At 43.4% G+C, this 10,918-nt stretch overlaps 1 protein-coding gene across 1 annotated transcript; it reads left to right on the forward strand.

The window, feature by feature from the left end:
• Positions 1-2,394: 2,394 nt before the first annotated feature.
• LOC123071135 (calmodulin) lies at positions 2,395-6,880 on the forward strand. The gene is made up of 3 exons (XM_044494631.1): positions 2,395-2,674; positions 4,854-5,220; positions 6,592-6,880. Exons 1-3 carry the CDS (start codon positions 2,599-2,601, stop codon positions 6,689-6,691), a joined length of 543 nt encoding a protein of 180 aa, XP_044350566.1. The 5' UTR covers positions 2,395-2,598; the 3' UTR covers positions 6,692-6,880.
• The last annotated feature ends 4,038 nt before the right edge of the window (positions 6,881-10,918 follow it).

The following is a 10,918-nucleotide window of genomic DNA, read 5'->3' on the forward strand; positions in this document are numbered from 1 at the left end:
CTAATCCAAAAATAAAATAACATATGGTCCTCAGGCAGCCCTAGTACTATTTCTCATTTTGAATTTATGGAAATTTTCTGTACTAGGATGGTTATTTGAATTTAGGCATGTGGTGCTCCTCTATCCTTTGAGAAAAAAAAATCGGTTTTATATGTATGAGGCGAACTGCTAGAAAATCAACTGTGTGAAGAATGCAGCACAAATTCTATACCCTAGTACTATTTCTCATTTTGAATTTATGGAAATTTTCTGTACTAGGATGGTTATTTGAATTTAGGCATGTGGTGCTCCTCTATCCTTTGAGAAAAAAAAATCGGTTTTATATGTATGAGGCGAACTGCTAGAAAATCAACTGTGTGAAGAATGCAGCACAAATTCTATACCCTCAGAGAAATACAAATACGATGGTGGTCCAGTACGCTTGTAGTCTAGTGGAGGAATAGACAAGCAAGCCAATGAAATGGAGAGAAAAAGATCAAATACAGAGCAAGATATCTCGCACACCGGAATCCTCACATGTGATAGGTCCGCTTCGCATTCACACCATCCACAGAAACCCATAAAGAAAAGGACTGTGCTAACCACCAGCCGACTGGTGGTTAGCAACAGATCCGCACGAGTCCGATCCACTTCTCCCGATAGTTAGCGATCGATGCGCTATCTTCTCACGCTCGCTTTCCACTGATTTTTTTCCTTCTCTCAAAAACCGTAGTAAATCGCTACTGTTTTTTTCTGGTTTTTCGCTGCATAATATGAAAAGAAAATAAAGGTGCTTGAAAGAGGATTTGAACCCAGGTCTATGCAATAACTGATGAGCCTAATAACCAACTAAGCCACCTGTTGTTATTGTCTATTGTAGATAAACAACGTTATTTAAACCTTTCTTATTTCTGTCATATCAGAAGAAAAAAAAGTTTGACTTGGTAACTTTGGCATGACCAGCGTGATAACTATGGTATGAGCAACATGATAACTATACCATGATAAGGCTGGTAACTACAGTACGAGAAGGTTAATGCATGGGGAAGTATGGTAATTTAACACAGAAATTACTGGTGAAAATGTTTCAAAAACTTCCCTCCTTGGATGAAAGATACCATGGTGTTTAAAACGTAAGATATTAGTTATCATGTGTGTGATGTATACATTATCATGTTTTTTACACAGAAATTACCGGGTGTATGTTTTTCAACAAAAAAAATCTGGTCAAAAATTACAGTGGTGTTTCTATGGGAGTTATAAACTTTGTATGTCTCTATTACCGTGCTATTTACATAGAAATTACCGGGTCCCCCCTCGCCACAGTCGCCACATTTACCAGGATCGGGTACATAAGTTATCAGGTGTACCATGTATGAGTTATCATGTTATTTGCACATAAGTTACCGTGGCATGTTTCAGCGACTTGCCCCACCCCCACCCTCGCCGACCAAGTCATCAGGAGCGGGGGTACATAAGTTATCGGGTCCGCAATGTTTGAGTTATCATGTTTTTTGCACAGAAGTGGTATGTTTCAACAACTCCCCCCTCCCCACCCTCGCCGAAGTTATCGACAACGTTTCTAGGACCGGGGCACACAAGTTATCAGGTCTATGAAATGTGAGTTACCATGCTATTCACACGAAAGTTATCGAGGGGATGTTTCGTCAACTCCCCCCCCCCTCCGTACCAAAGTTATCGGGACTGGGGTCCATAAGTTATCAGGTATACGATGTGTGACTTATCATACTATTCATACAAAAAAGTTATCGAGTGTATGTTTATATTAGTTTTTTTTTCAAAAAAAGCTACGACGATATTTGTACATAAGCTATCAGGTTTGTGGTACATATAATTATCAATCTCATTACAAAAAGAATTTCCCGAGATATGACAAATGTGAAAATGACCGTTGTTCGAATTCTATAGAAGTGAAACATTTATTTCTCTAGAAAACATTCATCACTACAAAAAAAGACAAGTGGAGTACAAAACACGTTGCATCGGCCCTTTAAAAAACTTGCAGCAAATGGTTTTGTCTCCTCATCAAAGACGTTGTGGTCTTTCTTGCTCGCTCTCATTTACTAAGGTAGAAATACAAATTAACCCGCAAATGAAACAGAACAGGTAGTCAGCTCAGCTGGTAATGCGTTGTGGCCACAACCAATATATTGTGTGTTCGAATCCTAGTGGTGGCACTATTTTTCTAAAGCTCTTTTTACGCGCCAGATCGGCAGAGCAGAAAGATCGAAGAAAAAATCGATCGTACGTGCTAACCAACAGTCGGCAGGAAAATAGCTTTTCCCTAAAGAAAATATTCTGAAACAATATATTAATCATTAATAATAAGAATGTACTAGTTTATACTGTAAAAAAAGTAAAAAAAAAACACTAAAAGAAAAAATAGGAGAAAAGCTGAAGGTGAACCGGATGCCCAGAAACTGGAACCAGGAAATCCCTAGTTCCCCACACGATCCTCTTCCTCTATAAAGCCTCGCCCCCGCGACACAGATGCACCCAGTCGCGCACTGAAACCCCCCACGCCATCATCGCCCCATCAACGCGCAGCTCGCGTAACATTTGCAGGCCCTCATCGTCCCCTCGAGGTCTCCGTTTGCCATGGCGGACCAGCTCAGCGAGGAGCAGATTGGCGAGTTCAAGGAGGCCTTCAGCCTCTTCGACAAGGACGGCGATGGTACCGATTTACGCCCCCTTCCCCCCTCCCCTCCGCATTAGGTGATCTCGCGCGAACGCCGCCACGATCGATCCGGCCCGGGATCGGGGGTCCCGCCCTGCCAGGCGTGGTTTGATCTGGGTCATGCGATGCTCGCCTGGATGCCTAGATCTGATAGCGTGCCGGGGCTGTGGCGATTTTGTTTTCGCGCAGCGATTTGGTTGTTTTGGCCTGGCTAATTATTGTAATCGAGGCGCCTGTGCGGTGGTGATTTCATCAATCTGTTCCGTGGTTTAGGTCATATTCTCGTTAGAGGCGTGCAATTTGTCTGCAGGGAGGGGAGTTATGCATTGCGGTGTGCGTTTGTGTTTCTAGGCTTACTGTTTGGGTGGCTTGTGAAATGATCTCAGGAACAAGGATGGGGTAAATATGCGCACAAATTTGCTGTTTGGATATCTGTCATCGTATCATAATATCTTAGAACGTAGCTGGGAACTGAAGTGCAGAATTTGACAATAAATAAGTATTGGGGTCAATGTTATTTGGGGGAAGGGCATCACCACATCCTGCTGGTTGTTGAACCAGAGTACCAGACCTGGTAATTACATCCTTTTTTTATCTTCAGTGAACCATATTAATTCTGAAAGAACAGTATTCCAAGGGAGTGGCCTAGTGGTTGAAGGCGGTGTTGTCACTTGGCTTGCTTACCATGCTTCCATTTCATTCGCGTCATATTCCTTAGATGTCGCTGCTTCTCGTTACGTCTGAGACCAGAAATATCTGCTCTAAGCCCCTCGCCTTTCAGTTTAGCATAGACAACATGGGTGTAATGTGGGCTGTTCTGTTAGTTACTTTCTATGGAATCTTATTGTGTCATAGTAAACATATGGAAAAGACTTGAGAATAAAGTGGCCATGGAGGAGTATTGTTAAAATAAAAGAAGTGGTCATGGAGGAGAATCTAGGCCTACTTGGAGCTGGCGGTCCACATTGGCTTAGAATATAACATACCGTTCAATAATTCAATTGAAGCCCTTGACGACGTGTCGTTTAATCAATCCCTCCTGAATATTTTGTTTCAAACTGTCAATTGTTTAACCAGAATTCTTTAGGTAGTTTGGATGTAAAATGTGATTAATTAGATCTGTGTGTACGTTGAACTGGTGTTTCTGCTGCCTGTAGTGGAGGATGTAGGATTTTTACTAGTGCACGTGCATTATATCTGCGTACTTGAATTCAATTATATGTTGGGTGATGTCCTGTGTAAATTGTGGTAAAGCTGCTGCCTTGTGACCATGAGGTCATGGGTTCAAGTCCTGGAAACAGCCTCTTACAGAAATGTAGGGAAAGGCTGCGTACTATAGACCCAAAGTGGTCGGACCCTTCCCTGGACCCTGCGCAAGCGGGAGCTACATGCACCAGGTTGCCCTTTTTTTTTCCGTCCCATAATATAAGAGCGTTTTTGGCACTGGCACTAGTGCCAAAAACGCTCTTATATTATGGGATGGAGGGAGTAGTAGATAGCTTCTTTTTTGCTATTTGACTTGAAAATAAACTGGATGAGTTTTCATACTGATGACTTAACATGGGTTTTAATAAAATTTGATCATGACCATAAATAAGTCTTATCATTCTGTTGATTGACGTACTGTACCGTGAAAGATGCAAGGACAGAGAGATAACGCAATAAACACCTGCATCCTAATTTATCTGCTGCCACCTGCCATATACCCATTTGTGTTTGGAAGGTCTTATTTATGTAGAAATAAGCTGTTTCAAAATATTGCCCAAAATCCGTTGAATACTTTATACATATTATTGAACCAAACTATTGATAATATTATGCTATTTATTATGTAAGGTAATGTTTATGTCCTATATATTTCTGCATGAAGTTATTGTGCTTTAATAACTGATGATTGTTTTGACTAACGGGGGATTTTTTTTATAACCAGAGTATGTTTGATCACTTAACACAGCTTGGGTGTTCTGTGACCATTGAAAGTGCACTTTCAGGTGTTAGTTGGTTTTATGTTCCCTGAATAAAAATGGTTATCCTGATGGGATGGATTCTTCCTAATCTTTGCACCTTCTGCTGTACATTTGTGGTCACTACATTTTTAAGTTTTACTATACTTGACAGCACATTGCACGTATTTTTACTTGTAACTGTCTTACCATGAGGTGGTCTAATTTCTCAGGCAGCATCACCACCAAGGAGCTTGGAACCGTGATGCGCTCCCTTGGCCAGAACCCGACCGAGGCAGAGCTGCAGGACATGATCAACGAGGTGGATGCGGACGGCAACGGCACCATCGACTTCCCAGAGTTCCTGAACCTGATGGCCCGCAAGATGAAGGACACCGACTCAGAGGAGGAGCTCAAGGAGGCGTTCCGTGTGTTCGACAAGGACCAGAACGGTTTCATCTCTGCAGCGGAGCTCCGCCAGGTGATGACCAACCTCGGGGAGAAGCTTTCCGAGGAGGTGGAGGAGATGGTCCGCGAGGCCGACGTGGATGGCGACGGCCAGATCAACTACGACGAGTTCGTCAAGGTCATGATGGCCAAGTGAGGAACAACCACCCTCTGAAATAACCCTTTCTATTTTCGTCGAATAACGAACCGTCTGGCACTACTACTTCATAACAATTTTTACCTTATTATTATTACGTGCACGCTGCTGGTACTGACACTTGTTGGCTAGGTGTAGTCACTGAGGGGAGAAGGGCCAGATACTATTTTTTTTGTTCTCTTGGTCACGGACTTCTCCTGTACTTTGCTGGATTTGGTGTTTTTCTTGGCTGGGTTGCATCTTGGTTCATGCTTGTTCGGTTTGTTGAAAGTTATACACTAATTTTGCGCCACACGTGCGTTCCATCTCGCTATCTGACTCTCGTTTTCGTTCGAGATTATATCACGCACGTGAAGTTGGATTTGGAATTTTCGAACTGCGTTATATAGTTGCGGCATAGACTCGTACGTAACGTAACAATCACCTGTGGAGCCGACTCTTCCTCGGGTCGTGCGTGCCACAGATTTGCAGCGTAGCCCGTTGTCACGTACTACGATTGTGATGCCTGGTCGGTTGTCTCCGCCAGGCAGCTCGATTTGACGTCAGGTAGACGTGCCAAATGCGCCGGTGGCGGCTTCTCGAGACGGTCCCTATGCTAGCTAGAAGATGAAGATGGATGAACGCGACGCCATTGTCTCGCCGACATGGCCAGTGGACGTGGTTTCCTGGTGGAATAACCGGTCGGGAGGTGGCCATTGCTCGAGAATATATGCCATCCAAACCCTTTTGGGCCGGCGGTTCGAAGATGCTGAACGCAGCTTTTATTCGTTGTTTATGTTGTGATCGTATAAAGTGAAAGTTCGTGGCAGCGAAAGAGCTCAAGAAAAGGATATATTCGTACGGATCTTATTCGTTTTCTCGGTTTGCATCTTACTTCCGGGCTTTTGCAGCCCCCATCAATGGATGAACACGAGCTCTTCTGCAGATTTCTTTGAAAAAAAAGGAAAAGGACGAAGGGGGAGGCGCGTTTTGGCTCCTGGAGCATGCACTCCCGCATGAAATAGTACCTCAAAAAAACTGGTAAACTGTTTTAAAAAAATTCTCATTTTGTTGGATGTTTGTGTTAGTGCACAAGCATGCTTGACAATTTTCATGGGGAACAGAGCAGTAGTGTTTTGTCGGTGAAAAAATATATTAAGATGACCTTTTTGTGTAACATTTGGTGTCTAATTTCTTTTTTTTGCACATGCTAAAATATTTAACCTTTTTGCCTGAAACTTTGCAGGTAGCATTTTGATGTGACTATGAATACATAAAAATTTGTTGGGATTTTTCTGACATTTCAAAAGTAATTTTTCGCACGTGCTCCCGGGAGCGAAATTGGATTTCCACGAAGGCTTATGCATATGTAAACCCTGTTTGTGTAGGAGAAGGGAGAAGAGGATAGAGGAGAGGAGAGCGCCGTCGGCCAAGAAGAGCGCTGCAGGGGCGTCTGGTGCAAAGGGCAACAAATGCATAATCCTCTAGCTGAAACCATCGAGCGTGCATAGTGTGTGTGGTGCGCTCGGAGCGCTGGTCCCCGACCGACGCATCTGAGCTGTTGTATGTATCAATGTATGTTCATGTGTATCCCGGTGTATGATGGCCATCGGCCTACGACTGTAACCATTCTCAAGGTAAACGAATAAAGTTGCTCTGTGTCTTGCAGAAAAAGAAGAAAGTGTAGATACAAGGCGTGGCGGAGCTTGAGACTTTTGTTTCGAATCAAAGTGACTGATTGATCTCATCGATGGTTACAGGATGCCATTTATATGGTCCGGAGGGATACAACGGTTCGGACAAGACGTTGGTTCCAGACCAGATGCGTCCGTGCGGGAGGCAACCGCACGGCGGTTGGGCAAGGGAAGATTTCCCCCAATTACATTTGTAATTAATCTTAACACTCCCCCTAATCTACGCTTGACCATGTAGAATCGTCTCACGGTCATCCAGGCAGGGCTACCATCTTAAAAGATTCTTCTCCAAAAAGTTCTTCATGAAAACTTGTTGAGAACCTGAAACATAAACTCACAAAGAGATAGCATAATGTGGTGTCATAAAACAAGGATATCTCAAGAAGAAACTTCCTCTAATCACCGCTCGTCATAAGAATCCATCATCTTGATTAAGTCACCTCTAAAAACTCTGTGGGGAAAATATGAGGAGTAGCTAAAACTCCTTCAAACCCAGTGGGAAAAATAAGGAGAAAACGATGCAACATATAATGGTTATTGTCTCTTTTAACTCAATACGAGAAAACTCATAGAGTTTAGAGGACAATAAATATGTGCATATACTTCCCTAAAATCCCCTATGGAGAAAACAAAAAGTATGGCATATGATCTTGTGTTGATATTACCTCATTAAAAACCTTTACGAGAACTTGTAAAGTAAACTCATGAAGGGGAAAAGAGTATAATATTATGCATTGAACAAGAACAATTCAGGAAGGTACTCCCCCTGATTCTTACAAATTTCGAAGCCGTCACATATGTAACACCCACGATGCGGCTATATCTCCCACGTGTCGAAGCACGACTTAGAGGCATAACCACATGGTGGTTTTGTCGCAAGAAGGGTCATCTTCACACAATCCCATGTAATGAACAAAAATGGGATAAAGAGAGTTGGCTTACAATCGCCACTTCACACAATACATAATTTAAGATCATACATCATTTAAAGTACACTCATAGACCGGCTACTGTCAAGTTCAAATGAAAAGAAGACAACCCCAAATGCTAGATCCCCGATCGTCCCGACTGGGCTCCTCCACTGATCATCTGGAAACGATACATAGTAACGACCAAGGGCCTCATCAAATTCCCACTTCAGCTCAGTTGCGCCATCTGCGCCAGTATCCTCGGCACCTGCATCTGTTTTGGTAGAATCTGTGAGCCACGGGGACTCAGCAATCTCACACCCGCGAGATCAAGACTATTTAAGCTCATAGGTAGGTAAGGGGTAATATGGTGGAGCTGCAGCAAGCACTAAGCATATATGGTGGCTAACATACGCAAGTGAGAGCGAGAAGAGAAGCAACGCATTGGTCGAGAAACTAGAAGTGATCAAGAAGTGATCCTGAAACTACTTACGTCAAGCATAACTCAAACCGTGTTCACTTCCCGGACTCCGCCGAGAAGAGACCATCACGGCTACACACACGGTTGATGCATTTTAACGAGGTCAAGTGTCAAGTTATCTACAACCGGACACTAACAAATTCCCATCTGCCTCATAACCGCGGGCACGGCTTTCGAAAGATTATATACCCTGCAGGGGTGTCCCAACTCAGCCCATCACAAGCTCTCACGGTCAACGAAGGATAAACCTTCTCCCGGGAAGACCCGATCAGTCTCGGAATCCCGGTTCGCAAAACATTTCGACAATGGTAAAATAAGACCAGCAAGACCACCCGCTGTGCCGACAAATCCCGATAGTAGCTGCACATATCTCGTTCTCAGGGCACACCGGATAAGCTAAGCGTACAGGTACCGACGAATCCAAGTTGCCAAGGAATGGTCCCGCACGGTGCTCTAGTTTGGACCAACACTCGGAGGAGCACTGGCCCGGGGGGTTAAATAAAGATGACCCTTGGGCTTGCGAAAACCCAAGGGAAAAGGGCTTAGGTGGCAAATGGTAAAACCAAGTTTGGGCCTTGCTGGAGGAGTTTTATTCAAAGCGAACTGTTAAGGGGGTCCCATAAATCACCCAACCGTGTAAGGAACGCAAAATCAAGGAACATAACACCGGTATGACGGAAACTAGGGCGGCAAGAGTGGAACAAGTCACCAGGCATAAGGCCGAGCCTTCCACCCTTTACCAAGTATATAAGGTGCATTAATTTAAACAGGAGATATTGTGATATCCCAAAATATCCATGTTCCGACCAGGAACAAACTTCATCTTCACCTGCAACTAACAATGCTATAAGAGGGGCTGAGCAAAAGCGGTGACATGGCCAAACAACGGTTGCTAGGACAGGTTGGTTAGAGGTTTAATCATGGTAATAGGGAGGCATGGTAACAGTGGCAGGTAGAACTAACATAGCGATAGAGCGGGTACTAGCAAGCAAAAATAGAAGTGATATCGAAGGTATGGTCATCTTGCCTGCAAGGTTCTCAGAGTTGTCGAAGGCTTGATCTTCGTTAGCGTACTCAACAGGTTCCTCGTGCACGTACTCGTCTCTTGGCTCTACCCAAAGCAAGAACACAAGCAAAGGAACCACAATAAATCACGGTGCAATGCACAAGCAACATGATGTGATACATGTCATGATATGCGAGAAGTGATATGCAATGCATATGCGTGCTTCGAGAGGAAAAAGGATGAACAAGGCATCAACTTGGCAAACCAAGTATGCCGCTGGAAAGATGAGATGATTTCGGTTAAAATCGATATAGAGATCACCGGGAACGGATGCACGGTTTGCAAATGGCAAGACAAGTATGGCACAAAGCTGCGATTAACAGCACGATGCTACTTAGCATGCAACAAGAAATTATGCTACATCACCCCAACATGAAAACAAAGCATATGGCAGTGATCTATAGGAGATGCTTTACAAAAGAGGAACACTGAGCTACGGCTAAATCACATCATAACAGGTTCAAACAAGCATGGTGAAAGTGCAAAAAATATCAGGTTGGACATGGCATAAACAACATCACGAAGCAATGTTCAGAGCAGGTTATCAACATGCTACAGGAACTTATAATAGCAAAACAATACATGGAATGAATCTACTCAAAGCATAGATCAAAAGTCCCTTACTGACCATAAGCCAAAAAGGATCAGAAAATATGATGGCACCCACGTAAACATAGCAAGTTTCGTTAACAGATTCAGCAAAACAGAGCATGGCATTGGCATAATTACGAAGGCACCTTCACGAGCTCGATGCACTCACTACAGAGCATTTCATGATAAACTAAGCATACATCCATCAAGAAGACATGTCATAGAAGCTATACATGGCAAGAAACAACATCATAACATACACGGATTAACTACAACAACCTTGGCCAAATTGAATAACATGTAAACAATCTGCCAGGAAACATTTTAAAGCAAAAGTAGAGCACGAAAATGACATGCTAGACTACTCCATAATTGCAACCAGGACCATGTATGCATAGAGCACAACCATGTTTTCAAAACACTCTTACTGAAGTATCTCAAATTATGCATGGATCTCTCTGTAGCAACATGTATACATGGCATCAAAATTACAGCAGAACAGGGACTAAAATCAGCATTATCACAAAGCCTAGTTTGCATGCTTGTGCTAGTCACCACATTGATCACAAAAATACATGGTAAGCACCTCTGTAAAGAAGACATAGCCTAGTTCAAAACACATTTAGGGATCAAGTTCATAGGATGCACACATCAATCATGGCACAAATGACAAAAAAGCTCGTGCTGATAAGAATCTGAAACTAACATTATGAAGCCCTCTTCCAACAGCATTTCGGGCATCAAGACGAGTACAAATGAAAATGATGCAATGAGATGAAATGATGTACTCTTCGAGGCGAACAATACGGTATGCTACACGCCCAAAACGGAGCCACGGGTGCGAAGATGTGATGCGATGAATATGCAACAATTTTATGGCAGAATATGACTTAGTGGAATTTCGGGGAGAAGAAAAAGTCAACCCTGCTGAATCTGGATCTGAGCCGGCTCGCGGAGCACGGACGCCGAGGCGTC

Source organism: Triticum aestivum, chromosome 3B (genome assembly GCF_018294505.1).
Source record: "Triticum aestivum cultivar Chinese Spring chromosome 3B, IWGSC CS RefSeq v2.1, whole genome shotgun sequence".
Classification (NCBI taxonomy): Eukaryota; Viridiplantae; Streptophyta; class Magnoliopsida; order Poales; family Poaceae; genus Triticum; species Triticum aestivum.